Source organism: Prionailurus viverrinus, chromosome B1 (genome assembly GCF_022837055.1).
Source record: "Prionailurus viverrinus isolate Anna chromosome B1, UM_Priviv_1.0, whole genome shotgun sequence".
In the NCBI taxonomy this organism is placed as follows: Eukaryota; Metazoa; Chordata; class Mammalia; order Carnivora; family Felidae; genus Prionailurus; species Prionailurus viverrinus.
Genome location: NC_062564.1, coordinates 43,280,049 through 43,298,893, shown reverse-complemented (window position 1 = coordinate 43,298,893; position 18,845 = coordinate 43,280,049). Strand labels below are relative to the sequence as shown.

The following is an 18,845-nucleotide window of genomic DNA, read 5'->3' as shown; positions in this document are numbered from 1 at the left end:
ATTGAATGTAAATTTTGCCTAATTTCATGATTTTGCTTGTGTTTATATTACTATTACAGTGAAGTGTCATTCCTTTCATTGAATTAGGTCATTTTTAGACCCTCATTTCCTTGTGTATGCATACAACAAATCAGGAACATTGTATCCAGATTCTTCATTTATAAAGGTAAGTTTTGCTTTGTGTTCTGTAGATTTATGTGTTTTTATATGTATGTATGTGTGTGTGTGTGTGTGTATATATATATATACACATACATACATACATATATCATTAAAGTGCTGTTGGTGGAAAGCAAAAGAATGCCTTCTACCCCACAGAATTATTGGGCAAACAGATTAGAAGCCCAAATATAAGGTGGCAATTTGTAGGAAGGCAGACTGAATAGAACAACTACTTTTCAAACTTGGGACTCGAATCTCCTATCCAAACAGGTCCTTTAAACTATGACAAGTTTAGAGGTCTTAGAGGGAAAGTGAGTTAAGGAGCTAAAAATAAGAAACCCCAAACACAGAGTCATTTTGTTTATTTGTTTGTTTATTTGTTTATTTATTTATTTATTTTTTTGTTTTTGGAAAATATTTTTAAATTTTATTTTTGTAATTTGCATCCAAATTAGTTAGCATATAGTGCAACAATGATTTCAGGAATAGATTCATTATTGCCCCTTACCCATTGAGCCCATATCCACTCCCACAACCCCTCCAGGAACCCTCTGTTTGTTCTCCTTATTTAAGAGTCTCTTATGTTTTGTCCCCCTCCCTGTTTTTGTATTATTTTTGCTTCCATTCCCTCATGTTCATCTGTTTTGTCTCTTACAGTCCTCATGTGAGTGAAGTCATAGATATTTGTCTTTCTCTGACTAATTTTGTTTAGCATAATACCCTCTAGTTTCATCCACATAATTGCAAATGGCAAGATTTCATTCTTTTTGATTACTGAGTAATACTCCATTGTATATATATACCACCTCTTCTTTATCCATTCATCCACGAATGGACATTTGGGCTCTTTCCATACTTTGGCTATGATCAGTAGTGCTGCTATAAACATTGCAGTGCATGTGCCCTTTGGAAACATCATACCTATATCCCTTGGATAGATGCCTAGTAGTGCAATTGCTGGCTCATAGGGTAGTTCTGTTTTTAATTTTTTGAGGAACCTCCATACTGTTTTCCAGAGTGGCTGCACCAGTTTGCATCAGTGCAAAAGAGATCTTTCTCTGCATCCTTGCCAACATCTGTTGTTTCCTGAGTTGTTCATTTTAGCCATTCTGACAGGTGTGAGGTGGTATCTCATTGTAGTTTTGATTTGTATTTCCCTGATGATGAGTGATGTTGAGCATTTTTTTCATCTGTCAGTTTGGCCATATGGATGTCTTCTTTGGTGAAGTGTTTATTCATGTCTTTTGCCCATTTCTTCACTGGATTATTTGATTTTTGGGTGTTGAGTTTGATAAATTCTTTATAGATTTTGGATACTGACCCTTTATCTGATATGTAGTTTGCAAATATCTTCTCCCATTCTGTTGGTTGGTTGCCTTTTAATTTTGCTGATTGTTTCCTTTGCTGTGCAGAAGCTTTTTTATTTTGATGAGGTCCCAATAGTTCATTTTTGCTTTTGTTTCCTTTGCCTCCGGAGATGTGTTGAGTAAGAAGTTGCTGTGGCTGAGGTCAAAAAGAGGTTTTTGCCTGCTTTCTCCTTGAGGATTTTGATGGCTTCCTGTCTTACATTGAGGTCTTTCATCCATTTTGAGTTTATTTTTGTGTATGGTGTAAGAAAGTGGTCCAGGTTCATACTTCTGCATGTCGCTGTCCAGTTTTCCCAGCACCACTTGCTGAAGAGACGGTCTTTATTCCATTGGATATTCTTTCCTGCTTTGTCAAAGATTAGTTGGCCATACGTTTGTGGGTCCATTTCTGGGTTTTCTATTCTGTTCCATTGATCTGAGTGTCTGTTCTTGTGCCAGTACCATACTGTCTTGATGATTATAGCTTTGTAGTGTAGCTTGAAGTCTGGGATTGTGATGAGCTTTGTAGTATAGCTTGAAGTCTGGGATTGTGATGCCTCCTGTTTGGTTTTCTTTTTCAAGATTACTGTGGCTATTTGGGGTCTTTTCTGGTTCCATAAAAATTTTAGGATTATTTGTTCTAGCTCTGTGAAGAATGCTGGTGTTACTTTGATAGGGATTGCACTGAATATGTAGATTGCTTTGGGTAGTATTGATATTTTAACAATATTTGTTCTTCCTATCCAGGAGCATGGAATTTTTTCCATTTTTTTGTGTCTTCTTCAATTTCTTTCATAAGCTTTCTATAGTTTTCAGTGTATAGATTTTTCACCTCTTTGGTTAGATTTATTCCTAGGTATTTTATGGTTTTTTGGTGCAACTGTAATTGGATCGATTCCTTGATTTCTCTTTCTGTCACTTCACTGTTGGTGTATAGGAATGCAACCGATTTCTGTGCATTGGCTTTATATTCTGCAACTTTGTTGAATTCATGAATCAGTTCTACCAGTTTTTTGTGGAATCTTTTGGGTTTTCCATATAGAATATCATGTCATCTGTGAAGAGTGAGAGTTTGACCTCCTCCTGGCCAATTTGGATGTCTTTTATTTCTGTGTTGTCTGATTGCTGAGGCTAAGACTTCTAATACTATCTTGAATAACAGTGGTGAGAGTGGACATCCCTGTCTTTTTCCTGACCTTAGGGGGAAAGCTCTCAGTTTTTCCCCATTGAGGATGATATTAGTGTTGGGTCTTTGTATATGGCTTTTATGATCTTGAAGTATGATCCTTCTATCCCTACTTTCTTGAGGGTTTTTGTCAAGAAAGGATGCTGTATTTTGTCAAATGCTTTCTCTGCATCTATTGAGAGGATCATATGTTCTTGTCCTTTCTTTTATTGATGTTATGAATCACATTGATTGTTTTGTGGATATTGAACCAGTCCTGCGTCACAGGTATAAATCCCACTTGGTCGGGATGAATAATTTTTTTAATGTATTGTTAGATATTGTTAGATCCAGGTGGCTAATACCTTGTTGAGGATTTTTTGCATCCATGTTCATCAGGGAAATTGGTATATAGTTCTCCTTTTTAGTGGGGTCTCTGTCTGGTTTTGGAATCAAGGTATTGGTGGTTTCATAGAAAGAGTTTGGAAGTTTTCCTTCCATTTCTATTTTTTTGGAACAGCTTCAAGAGAATAGGTGTTAATTCTTCTTTAAATGTTTGGGAGAATTCCCCTGGAAAGCCATCTGGCCCTGGACTCTTGTGTTTTGGGAGATTTTTGATTACTAATTTGATTTCTTTACTCGTTATGGGTCTGTTCAAATTTTCTATTTCTTCCTGTTTCAGTTTTGGTAGTGTAAATGGTTCTAGGAATTTGTCCATTTCTTTCAGATTGCCCATTTTATTGGCATATAATTTCTCATAATATTCACTTATTATTGTTTTTATTTTCTGCTGTGTTGGTTGTGATCTCTCCTTTCACTCTTGATTTTATTTATTTGGTTCCTTTTCTTTTTGATCAAACTGGGTAGTGGTTTATCAATTTTGTCAATTTTTTCAAAGACCCAGCTTCTGGTTTCATTGATCTGTTCTGTTTTTTTTTTTTGTTTGTTTGTTTCTATAGCATTAATTTCTGCTCTAATCTTTATTATTTCCTGTCTTCTGATAGTTTTGGGTTTTATTTGCTGTTCTTTTTCCAGCTGTTTAAGGCGTAAAGTTAGGTTGTATATCTAAGATCTTTCTTCCTTCTTTAGGAAGGCCTGGATTGCTATATACTTTCCTCTAATGACTGCCTTTCCTGTGTCCCAGAGGTTTTGGGTTGTGGTGTTATCATTTTCATTGGCTTCCATGAACTTTTTAATTTCCTCTTTAACTTCTTGTTTAGCCCATTCATTCTTTAGTAGGATGTTATTTACTCTCCAAGTATTTGGAGTTCTTTAGTCTCCAAGTATTTGTTACCTTTTCAAATTTTTTCTTGTGGTTGATTTGGTGTTTCATAGTGTTGTGGTCTGAAAACAGGCCTGGTATGATCTCAGTCTTTTTGTACTTGTTGAGTGCTGATTTATGTCCCAGTATGTTGTCTATTCTGGAGAATATTTCATGTGCACTGGAGAAGAATGTATATTCTGCTGCTTTAGGATGAAATGTTCTGAACATATCTTTTAAGTCCATCTGGTCCAGTGTGTCATTCAAAGCCATTTTTTCCTTGTTGATGTTTTGATTAGATGATCTGTGCATTGCTGTGAGCAGGGTGTTGAGGTCCCCTACTATTATATTACTATCAATGAGTTTCTTTATGTTTGTGATTAATTGCTTTATATATTTGGGTGCTGGCACATTTGGCACATAAATGTTTACAATTGTTAGGTCTTCTTGGTGGATAGACCCCTTGATTATGATATAATGCTCTTCTTCATCTCTTGATACAATCTTTACTTTAAAGACTAGATTGTCTGATATAAGTATGACTACTCTGGCTTTCTTTTGTTGACCATTAGCATGATAGATGGTTCTCCATCCCCTTACATTCAATATGAAGGTGTCTTTAGGTCTAAAGTGGGTCCCTTGTAAACGGCATATAGATGGATCTTGTTTTTTTTATCCATTATGTCACCCTATGTCTTTTTATTGGAACATTTAGTCCATTGACGTTTAGAGTGAGTACTGAAAGATATGAATTTATTGCCATTATGTTGCTTGTAGAGTTGGAGTTTCTGGTGGTGTTCTCTGGTCCTTTCTAGTCTTTGTTGCTTTTGGTCTTTATTTATTTGTTTTTATTTTTTCATCTTTTCTCCCCTCAGAGAGGTAAAAAATGAGGTAAATAAAAAAATTAAAATTAGATTAAATTGAAATAAAAAAATAAGATTAAGGAAATACTAAAATTAAAAAAATAAAAGCAAACACACACACACAAAATGGAATAAATGATGCTATATCTTTAGTCTGGGTGTTGAAAGGGGCTTGATAGATCAGAGAAAATAGGGGAAAGAAAAAAAGAAAAGAAAAAGAACAAAAGGAAATTCTTTGAAATTTTGATAAATGGATACACTGAAGTAGACTAAAATGAATTGATGGAAGTAAAATAGAATTTGAAAATATTACACAAAAGTAGAAAATATAGTAGAAAAAATTAAAAGTATTTTTAACAAAAATTGGAAATAAAAATTAATTTTTTCTCTTTCTGTATTCAACAAAAAGAAAAGAAATAAAAAAGAAAAGAAAGGAAATTGAATAGATGGACCAGCGAACAGAGTGAAACACGACTGAAATTACTTCATTTTCCCCTAGAAGTCAAATTATGATGCGCTTTATAGTCCATACACTAAGCAGGCAGAGAGACTTGTGTTCCTGAGGAGTGAAGTTTGCCCATTCGGGCATGACTTAGAGTAATGACTCTGTTCTCCACTAGGTGGTGTTGCTTAGCTTACTGGGGTGGATTTTTGTGGTGCTGGTAGGTGTGTATGTGCATGCGCAGGAGTGGTGAAAATGGCACACCCAGCTACCCAGTCTGTAGTATTGGAACTGTGTTCTCCCTGAACAGCAATTGTGCACCGAACCTTTGTCTTTGGCTTCTGTTCACTCCCCGTTTTTACACAGTCCATGACCAAGCCCCAGGCAGTGTCTCCTTCCTGAGTTTTGTCTCAGATGCAGCTATTTTTCCCAACCTGTTACTTCTGAGGGACTGTGGCTTTGATCTGTTCTGCCCCTCTGCAGGAGGGTCTCACCGTGCAATGGCTGGGTGCTGGCTGCACCCAGGATGTTTGTGGGAACATGCTGCTGCCGATGCCTAGAGACTGTGGCCTGGTGCCAGCCCGCCCCAGAAAAAGTTTGTGTGATAGTGTATCAGCACAGTTTGAGGGATTATTGAAAATCACAACACACATCTGGCATCATGCTTCACCCTTAACGATGTTGTTCCAGCACCAGTGAATGTGGTTGTTCTCCTGGGTCCACTGGGCCCTTGCCTTTGGGGGACCCACACAGCCTCTACCAGATGTCCTCCCAGCAGGAGAACCACCTCCCCCCATGTGGCCTGAAGAACCCCAGGCTTCACTTTGCTCCAGGGGGTTCGCCCTTCCCACCAGAGCACTGCCAGGTATCTAGCTGTGGAGTTTCAGACTCTGCACTCCCCCTGTTTATAGTCTTAATGGAGTTTAAACCCTCTCCTTTCTCCTCTCTACCTTTTTAGTTCAGTCCCTATGGCTGTTTCCACTTTTCCACTTTATCTCCAGCTGCTTTTGGTGGGGTGCTTTTCCCATATTCCCCTTCTCCCCCCGTCTCCGTCCTCTCTCTGCACACAAAAGCAGCTCCCTGTCCTCTGTAGCTTCTCTCTCCCCCAGTTCACCTTTCCATGTTGCATACCTGCTGAATTCTGTGGTTCAGGTTGTGCAGATTGTTGTGTTAATCCTCAGATCACTTTTCTAGGTGTGCAGGATGGTTTAATGTTGGTCTGGCTGTATTTCATGGATGCGAGACACACAAAAAACTTTCATGCTGTTCTACCATCTTGGCTCTTCCCCAGAGTCATTTTAATTGAGATTTTGTAGGGCCTGAGCAGAGGAGGAAGTAGTGGGAATTACTGTGTGGAATGACCTTATAGAAAGAACTGCCTTATAGAAAGGGAAAGTGAGGATGCAAAAGCATGTTGAGTATAGAATCTGAATAAGTTCACATGTGAAACATAGGAGTTTGTGTTGTTCCCAAAATGCAGATAGGAGTCAAGAAATTTTAAGTATGTGAGAAAGTTAGCTTTAGTCTGTGAGATATTTATTTTGTGAGAACAGATGATTGGGAAGAAGTAAATGCAAGTGAAGGGTCAGATTCTATTGCCACATTGCAACTGAGAGACAATGAAATTAAAAATAACTAGTACAACATTGTTTTGTTTTTTACCATCTGCAAGTTAAAAAGCAGAACAAAATACATGAGACTCCTATTTTTAGACATTTGACAATAGGCTGATCAGGAATTTTTTTTCTCTGAGAGAAAAGAAAGCCCAGAAGATGAGTCACATTCAACTTGGCCGTCTGACTGAGGATAAAGTCTTAACCAGAGCATAGGGAGTTGGAACCAGGCAGAACTTGAAGAATTTGGAGTTCAGCACTGCTGAAGCAGCTGGAACTGGCATGACACAGGATCAGAGAAGAGGGGCCATGAGACGTATGATTTTTTATGTGGAGGGGAGTTGTCCTTATGTCCCTGACTAAAGATTATCCTGCCTATGTGCTGGATAAAACTCTACTAAAGGGCAGAGAGTAAAATGGAGATAATACTAAAGGTCAAACAGTGTTGGGAGATGTTGTATTTTCAGCCTGGACAGAGTAGGGTGACTTTGCTGACACCCAGACATTCAACTGAGACCAGAAAGACTGATTCTTAGGAGGACAGATCAAGCTTTAGAGTAAGAGATACTCTTATCACCCCAGTTCCCTACCCAAGGTCTAAAACTCAGAAACAAGAAGGTTAAGAAAGGTTGCCATTAAATTAATTTGCCTTCCTATACCAAATGCAAAACTTTACAAAGGGTTAAAACATAGTAGATGAAAGAAATAATGCAGATAAGGGTAGAAATCAATGAGATAGAAAAATGAAAAAGAATAGAAAAAATTAAAGGCCAGAATTTAGTTCTTTACAAGGACTAATTAACATTAATAACCCCTAGTAAGACTCTTCTAGAACAAAAACAAATTCCATCAATATTAGGGATGTAGGGAGACATGATTAGTCATACAGAAAATAAAATGATATTTTGGAGGATTATGAAAGCTTTATGTCAATAAATTTGGTAATATAGATGAAATGACAACTTTGCTGAAAAGGACAACTTACCAAAATTGAGGGGAGAAATAATAGAAAATCTCAATCACTTGAAATCTATTTAAGAAATTGAATTTCTAAACAACCACATTCCCACAAAGAAACACCAGCTCTAGATGTTCTCACACTTTACCTTGTCTGGTCTTTAACTATTTAAAGTATTGCTTCTATGAACATTCATGTGAAATTTTTTTGTGGACATAATTTTTATTTTTCTGGGATACATGCCCAGGAATATGATTGCTAGGTCATAAGGTAAGTATGTTTGTTTTTTTAAAATAAATTATCAAGTATTTTCCAGAATGTCTGTACCATTTTACACTTCCACTGGCAATGTAGGAAAGATGGAGTGTCTGCATTTTTGCCGCCATTTGATCAGTATTTAAATTTTTTTTAGGGACACCTGAGTGGCTCATTTGGTTAAGCATCTGACTCCTGATGTCGGCTCAGGTCAAGATCTCACAGTTGTGAGATCAAGCCTGGCATCTGGCTCCATGCTGGGCATGGAACCTGCTTAAGATTCTCTCTCTCCTTCTCCCTCTGTCCCTCTCCCTTGCTTGCTTGCTCTCTCTCTCTGAAAAAAAAAACTAGAAGTAAAAAGATTTTAAATTTTAGTCATTATGATAGATGTGTAGTGATATCCCATGCAATTTTAATTTGCATTTCCCTAATGTCCAGTGATATTGAACATATTTTCATGAAATGAATTGTCTATTAATGTCCTTTACCCATTTTCTACTTGGATTGGTTTGTTTTTTATTGTTGGTTTTTAAGTTGTTTATGTATTTTTAAATACAAGTCCTCTGCCAGATAGGTGGTTTGCCAATATTTATTCGCAGTCTGTAATTTGACTTTTCATCCTCTTTATAATGTCTCTTATTGATCAGAAAATTTTAATTTTGCTGAGAATTAATTTATCAACTTTTCCTTTTATGAATGGAGGCTTAGGTATCAAATTTAGGAACTCCATGTATCCCTAGTTCCTCAAGATTGCATGTTATTTTTTTTTGTCCTAAAAGCTTTATACTTTTATTTACATTTAATTGTTCACTTTGAGATAATTTTGTGTAGGGTGTGATACTTGAATGAATCAAGCCTCATTCTTTTGACTGAAGAAGTGATTTGATCCAACACCATTGATATAAAAGGTTGTTCTGCATCAAATTGCTCATGCATCTTTGTCAAAAAGTCAATGTGGCATGTTTTTGTGGAAATATTTCTGGGTTCTTTATTTTCTTCAGTTCTTCTATGTGTCTATACTATTGTCAATATCATCCTATTTTCCTTAGTTTACCTGTAAATTGGCATTTACATAGGCCACCATGATTCCTCCTACTTTACTCTTTTTCAAGATTTTTAGACTACAGTAAATATTTTGCTTTTTCATATAAATTTTGGACTAAATTACTTCATGAATACAAACAAGTTTGCTGGTATTGTGATAGACATTGTATTAACCCTATAAATCAATTTGGCAAGAATTAACATTTTTGACATATTGAGTCTTCCAACCCATGAATGCAGTGAGTCTCTTCATTTATGTCTTTCAATAGCATTTTGTAATTTTAGCATTCATATTCTGCACAGAGTTTTTTTAAAGTTATATACCAGATTATTTTATTTTCTTTGGAGCAACTGTAAATGGTATTGTATTTTAATTTCAGTTTCCACATATTGTTATCTAGAAATACAATTTATTTGTTTGTGTTGATCTGGTTATATCCTTGATGAAGTCACACATTAATTTTATAAAGTTTTTTTTTTTAGATAGATTCCTTGAAATATTTTTTACATAGATATGTCTTTTACAAATAGGGACATTTTTCTTTTTTACTTTTCAGTCTGTATGCTTTTTATTTCTTTGCTTTGCTTTACTGTGCTTGTTACAACTTCTAGTGCTGTGTTGAATCACAATAGTGAGGGCAAACTTTCTCACCTTGTTCCCAATCTTAGAGATAATGTATTCAGTCTTTCCATATTGAGGATAATGGTAGCTGTAGGTTGTTTTTTTTTTAATATACTCCTTATAACTTTGAGGAAATCTTTACTTCTAGATTGCTAACAGCTTTTTTTTCCCCATCAAATGTTGTGTGTTACAGATGTCTTTCTGTATGATATGATCATATGAGTTTTCTGTTTTAGCCTGTTGATATGATGGATTTCATGGCTTATATTCAGATGTTAAAACAGTATTGCATATCTTGAAAGCTACAATTTGGTTCTGGTGTATAATTCTTCTTATCCATGACTGGATTTGATTTGCTAATAATTTCTTGAAGAATTTTTTGTCAAGGTTCATGAGAAATATTGGTTTATAATTTTCTCTTTTTGTACTGACTTTATCTAATTTTTCTGTTAGTGTATTAATGGCCTATAAAATAAATTGGGAAGTGTTATTTCCTATTTTATTTTCTGGAAAATGTTATATAAAGTATATGTTAATTTTTTCTTTTAATTTTTTTTTTCAACGTTTATTTATTTTTGGGACAGAGAGAGACAGAGCATGAACGGGGGAGGGGCAGAGAGAGAGGGAGACACAGAATCGGAAACAGGCTCCAGGCTCCGAGCCATCAGCCCAGAGCCTAATGCGGGGCTCGAACTCGCAGACCGCGAGATCGTGACCTGGCTGAAGTCAGACGCTTAACCTACTGCGCCACCCAGGGGCCCCATATATGTTAATTTTTAAGATATTTGGTAAAATTCTTTAGTGACATTACTAGGCCTGGGAATTTTTGTGTGTATGCATGTGGAAGATTTTTAATTACTAACTCAGTTTATTTAATAGTTTTAGGAATATCTTCTTTATCTGTTTTATATGTATTGTTATGGTGGTTTGTGGTTTTTAAGGAATAGGTCCATTCCGTTTCAGGTATGGAATTTATGGGTGCAGTTTTGTCACAGTCCTTACTATCCTTTTAATAGAAGTGTTTCATTTCTGACGTCAATGATTGCCATCTTCTCTCTGCTTAACTTTGTCAGTCCTGCTAGAGATTTTTCAATTTATTGAATTTATCAAAGAAGTAGTGTTTTTTGCTTTTTCCATACTATTGTCTTATTTCAATGTCATAGCATTTAGCTCTTAGGTTTATTTTCTCCCTTATACCTTATTTTGGGTTGATTTTTTTCTAGTTCATTGATAGAACAACATATTATCAATTTGTGACCTTCCCTCTTTACTATTATAAGCATTTTAAGACTAAAATTTCCTGCTTAGCACTTCTTGAGCTGCAGCCTAAAAGAATATGTTGTATTTTCACTTTAATACAGTTATATGTACTTTTAAAATTTCCTTTGAGACTTCTTGATTCATGGGTTTTTAAAAGTGTATTGTTCAAATTTGGAGAGTTTTCCTGTTGTCCTTGTCTTTTGATTTCTAGTTTGATTTCATTATGTTTAGAAAATATATCCTATATGATTTCAATCCTTTTAAATTTGTGAAGGTTTGCTTTATGATTTTTTTCCCAAATTTTTATGTAAATTCAAATTAGTTAACCTGCAGTGTAATGTTGATTTCAAGAGAATTTAGTGATTCATCACTTACATATAACACCAAGTGTTCATCATAACAAGTGCCCTCCTTAATACCCATCACCCATTTAGCACATCCCCAAGCCACCTCCCTCCACCAACCCTATTTGTTCTCTATCATTAAGAGTCTCTTATTATTTGCTTCCCTCTCTCCTTTTTTCCACCTTGCCATGTGTTCATCTGTTTTCTTTCCTAAATTTCACATATGAGTGAAATCATAGGGTATTTATCTTTTCTCTAACTTACTTCACTTAGCATAATATACTCCAGTTCCATCTATGTCATAGGAAATGGCAAGAATTCATTCTTTTTGATGACTGAATAATATATACATATATATATACCACATCTTTTTTATCCATTCATCAGTCGGTGGATATTTGGGCTCTTTCCATACTTTGGCTATTGTTGATATTGCTGCTATAAAAATCAGGTGCATGCGCCTCTTCAAATCTGTATTTTTGTGTCCTTTTGGTAAATACCAAATCCTGGATCATAGGGCAGTTCTGTTTTTAACTTTTTGAGAAACCTCCATACTGTTCTCCAGAGTGGCTTCACCAGTTTGCATTCCCAAAACAATGTAAGAGGGTTCTCGCCTCTCAGCATCCTCACCAACATCTGTTGTTTCCTGTGTTGTTAGTTTTAGCCATTCTGACAGGTGTGAAGTGGTATTTCATTGTGCTTTTGATTTGTATTTCACTGATGATGAGTGATGTTTAGCATCTTCTCATGTTTCTGTTAGTTAGCTAGATGTCTTCTTTGGAAAAGCACCTATTCAGGTCTTCTGCCCATTTCTTAACTTGATTATTTGTTTTTTTGGGTGTCGAGTTTGATATATTCCTTACAGATTTTGGATATTAACCTGTCATCAGATATGTTGTTTGCAAATATCTTCTCTTGCCTTTCATTTTCATTGATTGTTTCCTTCTATCTGCAGAAACTTTTTATCTTGATGAAGACTCAATGGTTTATTTTTTCTCTTGTTTCCTTTGCCTCAGGAGATGTGTCTAGTAAGAAGTTGCTACGGCCAATGTCAGAGAGGTTGTTGCCTGTGTTCTCTAGGATTTTGATGGTTTCCTGTCTTACATTTAGGTCTTTCATCCATTTTGAATTTATTTTTGTGAATGGTCCAGTTTCATTTTTCTGCTTGTTTCTGTCTGGTTTTCCCAACACCATTTGTTGAAGAGGCTGTATTTTTTTCCATTGGATATTCTTTGCTGCTTTGTTGAAGATGAGTTGACCATATAGTTGTGGATCCATTTCTGGGTTTTCTATTCTGTTCCATTGATCTATGTGTCTGCCTTTGTGGCAGTACCATACTGTCTTGATGACTGCAGCTTTGTAATAAAGCTTGAAGTCCAGAATCATTATGCCCCCTGTTTTGCTTTTCTTTTTCAGTATTGCTTTGGCTATTCGAGGTCTTTTATGATTAAATACAAATTTTAGTATTGTTTGTTTTCGGTCTGTGAAAAATGCTGATGGTATTTTGATAGGGATTGCATTAAATGTGTAGATAGCTTTGGGTAGTATAGACATTTTAGCAATGTTTGTTCTTCTAATCCATGAAGATGGATTTTTTTCCCCATTTATGTGCCCTCTTCACTTTGTTTCATAAGTGTGCTATAGTTTTCAGAGTACAGATCTTTTACCTCTTTAGGTTTTTTCCGAGGTATCTTATGGTTTTTGGTGCAATTGTAAATGAGATTGATTCCTTGATTTCTCTTTCTGCTGCTTCATTATTGGTGTATAGAATTGAAACCAATTTCTATATATTGATTTTGTAGCCTGCAACTTTGCTGTATTCATGTATTGGTTTTAGCAATTTTTTGGTGGAGTCTTTCATGTTTTCTGCAGAGAGTATCATGTCATTTGCAAATAGTGAAAGTTTGACTTATTCCTTGCAGAATTGTATGCCTTTTATTTCTTTTTCTGGTCTGATTGCTGAGGCTAAGACTTCCAGTCCTATGTTAAATAGAAATGGTGAGAGTGGACATCCCTGTCTTATTCCTGACCTTAGAGGAAAAGCTCTCAGAGTTCCCCGTTGATGATGATATTAGCTGTGGCCTTTTGTATTTGGCTTTTATGGTGTTGAGGTATGTTTTGTCTGTACCTACTTTGTTGAGGCTTTTTATCAAGAATGGATGTGGTATTTTTATCAAATGCTTTTCCTGCATTTATTGAGAAGATTGTATGGATCTTATTCTTTCTTTTATTAATGTGTGTATCACCTTGATTGATTTGCAAATATTGAACCATGGACTAAATCCCACTTGATTATGGTGAATAATTCTTTTCATGTACTATTGGATTTGATTTGCATCCATGTTTTTTTGCATCCATGTTTTTTTTCATCCATGTTTATCAGGAATATTAGCCCATAATTTTTGGTTTTAGTGGGGGCTGTGGTTTTGGAATCAAGATAATGCTGGCCTAATTGAATGAGTCTGGAAGTTTTCTTTCCATTTCTATTTTTTGGAACAATTTGAAAAGAATAGGTATTAACTCTTCTTTAAATGTTTGGTTGAATTCCCCTGGGAAGCCATCTGGCCCTGGACTTTTGGGGATTTTTGGTTACTGATTTAATTTATTTACTGGTTATGGGTCTGTTCAAATTTTCTATTTCTTCCTGTTTCAATTTTGGTAATTTGTATTTTTCTAGTAGTTCATCTATTTCTTAAAGATTCCCCAGTTTTTTTTTGCATATAATTTTTCATAATATTCTCATATAATTGTTTGTGTTTCTGTGGTGTTGGTTGTGAGCTCTTCTCTTTCATTAATGATTTTATTTATTTAGATCCTTTGTCTTTTCTTTTTGATAAGTCTGGCTAGGGGGTTAACAATATTACTAATTCTTTCAAAGAACCAGCTCTTAGTTTTATTGATATGTTCTGCTCTTTTTTGTTTGTTTGTGTATTTCTATATTGTTTATTTCTGCTCTAATCTTTATTATTTCCCTTCTTCTATAGGCATTAGGCTTTATTTGATGTTGCTTTTCTAGCTCCTTCAGGTGTAAGGATAGGTTGTGTATTTGAGACTTTTCTTGCTCCTTGAAGTATTGCAATATACTTCCCTCTCAGGAATGCTTAGTTGCATCCCAAAGGTTTGGACCATCATGTTTTCATTTCACATGCTTCCATGTATTTTTTAAATGTCTTCTTTAGTTTCCTGGTTAACCCATTGGTTCTTAATAGGTTGTTCTTTAATCTCCATGTATTTGTTGTCTTTCCACATTTTTTCTTGTGGTTGATTTCAAGTTTCATAGTATTGTGGTCTGAAAATATGCATGGGACGATGTCCATCTTTTTGTACTTGTTGAGGCCTTATTTGTGACTCCGTATGTAATCTATTATGGAGAATGTTCCATGTGTACTTGAGAAGACATTGTATACTGCTGCTTTAAGATGAGATATCCTGGATGTCTGTTTAGTCCATCTGGTCTAGAGTGTGATTGAAAGCCATTGTTTCCTTGTTAATTTTTCTGCTTATATGATCTATCCATTGATGGAAGTGGGCTGTTAAAGTCCCCTACTGTTATTGTATTATTAGCAGTGAATTTTTTAATGTTTATTATTAGTTGATTTTTACATTTAGATTCCTACAAGTTGGGGACATAAATATTTACATTGTTAAATCTTCTTGGGGGATACACTCCTTTTGTTGATATAGGGCCCTTCTTCATCTCCTCTTACCGTGTTTGTTATAAAATCTAGTTTGTCTGATATAAGTATCACTACTCCAACTTTCTTTTCACACCTGTTAGCATGATAGATTGTTCTCCATCCCCTCACTTTCAATCTGCAGATCTCTTTAGGTCTAAAATGAGTCTCTTGTAGGCACCATATAGATTTGTCTTCTTTTCTTTAATTCATTCTTATGCCCCTTGTCTTTCGTTTGGAGCATTTAGTCCAATTACATTCAGAGTGATTATTGAAAGATGAATTTAGTGCCATTGTGTTACCTTTAAAGTTGGTGTTTCTGGTGATGGTCTCTGTTTTTTTCTGGTCTTTTTGATTTTGGTCTTTCTTTCCCTTAAAATTTCTTGTAGGGCTAGTTAGTAGTCACCAACTCCTTTAATTTTTATTTTTCTGAAAACTCTTTATCTTTCCTCTTCTGAATGACAGCCTTGCTTGATAAAGCATTCTTTCTGCATATTTTGCTATTCAGCATATTGAATATATCATGTCATTCTCTTCTGTCCTGCCACGTTTCTGTGGACAGATCTTCTGTGAACCTGTTCTGTCTTCCATTGTAGGTTAAGAACTTTTTTCCCTTGTTGCTTTCAGGATTTGTTTCCTGTATGCGTATTTTGTTAATTTGACTATGATATGTCTTAGTGATGGCTGGCTTTTGTTGAATGGGAATTATTTGTGCTTCTAGGATTTCGATGTCTCTTACCTTCCCCAGATTAGGGAAATTTTAGCTATAATTTGCTCAAATAAGCCTTCTCTTCCTTTTACTTTCTCTTCTTCTTCTGGGACTCCTTTGAGGTGAATATTAATGTGCTTTAAGAAGCCACTGAGTTCCCTAAGTCTACATTCATGATCCAATACCTTTCTTTCCCTCTTTTTTCAGCCTCATTATTTTCCATAATTTTATCTTCGGTATCTTTGTTCCTCTGCTTCCTCCATCCTTGTTGTCATTGCATCCACTTGGTCTTGCATCTTGGTTATAGCATTTTTTTTTAAATTTCTTCCCGACTAGTTTTTAGTTCTTTTATCTTTGCAGGAAGGAATTCTCTGTTGTCTTCTATGCTTTTCTCAAGCCCAGTTAGTATCCTTATGATTGTTGTTTTTAAATTATGTTTCAGACATCTTACTTGTATCTGTGTTGATTAAATCATTAGCCGTGACTTCTTTCTGTTCTTTCTTTGGGGATGAATTCCTTCATCTGTCATTTTGTTTGTGCAACTAGTTTTTTGTGTGATTATTAGGAAAATCTTTTTTTTTTTTATATATCTGCTCCTGAGAGAAATGGCTACAGTAAAAAGTGGTCCAAAGAAACACACACACACACACAGGGAAGCTAGATCCTATTTCCCTTAGAGCTGAAGCTTTGCAGCACCCTATGAATGGTAGAATTAGTATGTGCGAGTGGTTTGTGTTGTGTTTTATGAGGGTGAAGCCTGCCGCACAGATTGTCAGGTGAACTTGCCCTACTGGAGATACACCTGCAGGGTGCAGTGGGGTGGGGCTTGGTGTAAGTGGTTCCAGCCTACACTGTGTGGCACTGTTTTGCTCATTGAAGTCGGTCAGTGTTGATGGGCATGGAGGAAAATAGCATTGTCCTGTTCTTTCCTACCTCAAGCAGGAAGTTTGTGCCCACCACTCTTCAGGAAGCCCTCACAGAAGAGCCAACAATTATCCCTCTTGTGTCCCTGGCTTCTGCCAGATACCTGCCTTCACTCTGCCTGTGTCTGAACTGTCTGCCTGCCAGGTGGTACAGTACTCCTGTATTTTATCTCAGGTGTGCAGCTGGATTTCACAACTCCAAATATTAGAGATCCACCCTGTGAGGACCTGTGCTGACCCTCCTGGGAGGGTCTCACTGCACTTTTGCCCTTTGCTGGTTTGTCCTGGAAATTGGTTTTACAACTGTGCAGTGGTTTAGAATTTATGGTATTGTGCAGCCAAAACCTGGCACTGAGATTTGCTGCCCTCAGCCAGTGCATCTGTTCCTATGCTCGAGAATGGGGCAGCGCAATGGCACCTGGCTGGGTCTTTTGTCCCTGGAGAGGCCATGTCACCACTCCCATGTGCACTCCAAGTAGGGGAACTGTGTTTCTCCATGTGATCCAGGGGCCAGGCTGCCTGCTCTCAGGTCTCTCCTCTCCTTCCCTACTAGAGCACCATCAAATCCTCCATGCACTACCCTGGTGATGGCACAGACCTCCAAAGCTTCAGATTTGTGCTCCATTACTTATACAAACTTGCAGTGGGTGGTCAACCCCTCTTTTTCCAGTCAGTGGTTTTGGGGAAGAGTTTTTCTTGTGCAGTCTCCTGCACATGCTTTCACTCTTTCTGTCTTGTTCCTCTCTCTGTGATCAGGGCTCCTTCACCTTCTCAGCACCTGCAGTTCTTTTCTCCCCCAAATCAACTCCCCACAGCTCCTACCTTCCACAGTGTGGCCACTTTGCCACCTCAGGTTTGCCATGTCTTCTTGATGGATTGATGCTTTTATGATTATGCAATGACTCTCTTTGCCCCAAGTAGATTTCTTTGCTACTAAATCCACTTTATCTGGTATTAATAGAGCCACTTTGGTTTATTTTTAAGAATACTCATGTCACATATATTTTTCCATTATTTTCATTTCAGTCTACCTCTGTTATGTTTGAAATGAGATTCTTAAGAGTATTTAGTTAGGTCACAGTGTGTTTCTTTTTTCTCCTGTGTACTCTGTATTTTGTTTACTATTTTAGACTATTTATACATAAATTAATTATTGATGTCTTAGGGTTTTTGTTTGCCATAACCCAGGTGTTTCTTTTTTGTTTTTGTTTTTGTTTTTTTTTCTATGTTACTGATTCCTTTGTCTCTTCTTGCCTTCATCTGGGTATTTGGACATTTTGTAGATTACATCATGATTTATTTATAGTGTTTTAAAATATTTCCTTTTAAAGTATTTCCTACTATTATGGACTTTATACTATTTCAGCAAAATATTGAAACTGTTACTGTTTGGGTTCATTTATCCTCTGCACTTTAAAAATACAATTGATTAGGGGCGCCTGGGTGGCGCAGTCGGTTGAGCGTCCGACTTCAGCCAGGTCACGATCTCGCGGTCCGGGAGTTCGAGCCCCGCGTCAGGCTCTGGGCTGATGGCTCGGAGCCTGGAGCCTGTTTCCGATTCTGTGTCTCCCTCTCTCTCTGCCCCTCCCCCGTTCATGCTCTGTCTCTCTCTGTCCCAAAAATAAATAAACGTTGAAAAAAAAAAATTAAAAAAAAAAATACAATTGATTAAATATTCCTTTACATACGTTAAGTATCAGATAATATTGTATGATTTTTGTCTCAACAACCAAGTAAGATTTAAGAAACTCACGAATGAAGAGATTGCCCATTATATTTACCACTATATTAATCCGTATCCCCCCACACCCCACCCAATTCTTTATGATGCTCCAAGCCTTCATGTGATATTATCACCTTTGTTTTTTGGAATTTCTTTTTGACATTCTTTAGGGGACCTTTTAACATGTTTTTTAGTGATAGTTATTTTTAATATTTTTGTCTTTTAACTTTTATACTAGAATTAAAAGTAATTTACCCTCTACCATAATATTAATACACTTCTCAGCCTTTTCTTTTTTTTTTTTTAATTTTTTTTTCAACGTTTATTTTTTTAATTTATTTTTGGGACAGAGAGAGACAGAGCATGAACGAGGGAGGGGCAGAGAGAGAGGGAGACACAGAATCGGAAACAGGCTCCAGACTCCGAGCCATCAGCTCAGAGCCCAACGCGGGGCTCGAACTCACGGACTGCGAGATCGTGA

General features: G+C 36.4%; 1 protein-coding gene across 9 annotated transcripts in view; it reads left to right on the top strand.

Annotated features, from left to right (window-relative positions):
- LOC125164952 (A disintegrin and metallopeptidase domain 3-like) overlaps positions 1 to 18,845 on the top strand; it is a 156,194-nt gene that overhangs the window by 12,938 nt on the left and 124,411 nt on the right. For all 9 annotated transcript variants that reach the window (XR_007151879.1, XR_007151878.1, XM_047857667.1 and 6 more), the window contains exon 4: positions 88 to 166. Coding sequence is in view for 7 of the 9 variants with exons in the window: in XM_047857667.1 (XP_047713623.1) it covers positions 88 to 166 (79 nt within the window). In the remaining 2 variants the exon portion in view is untranslated. The remainder of the gene's footprint in view (positions 1 to 87; positions 167 to 18,845) is intronic.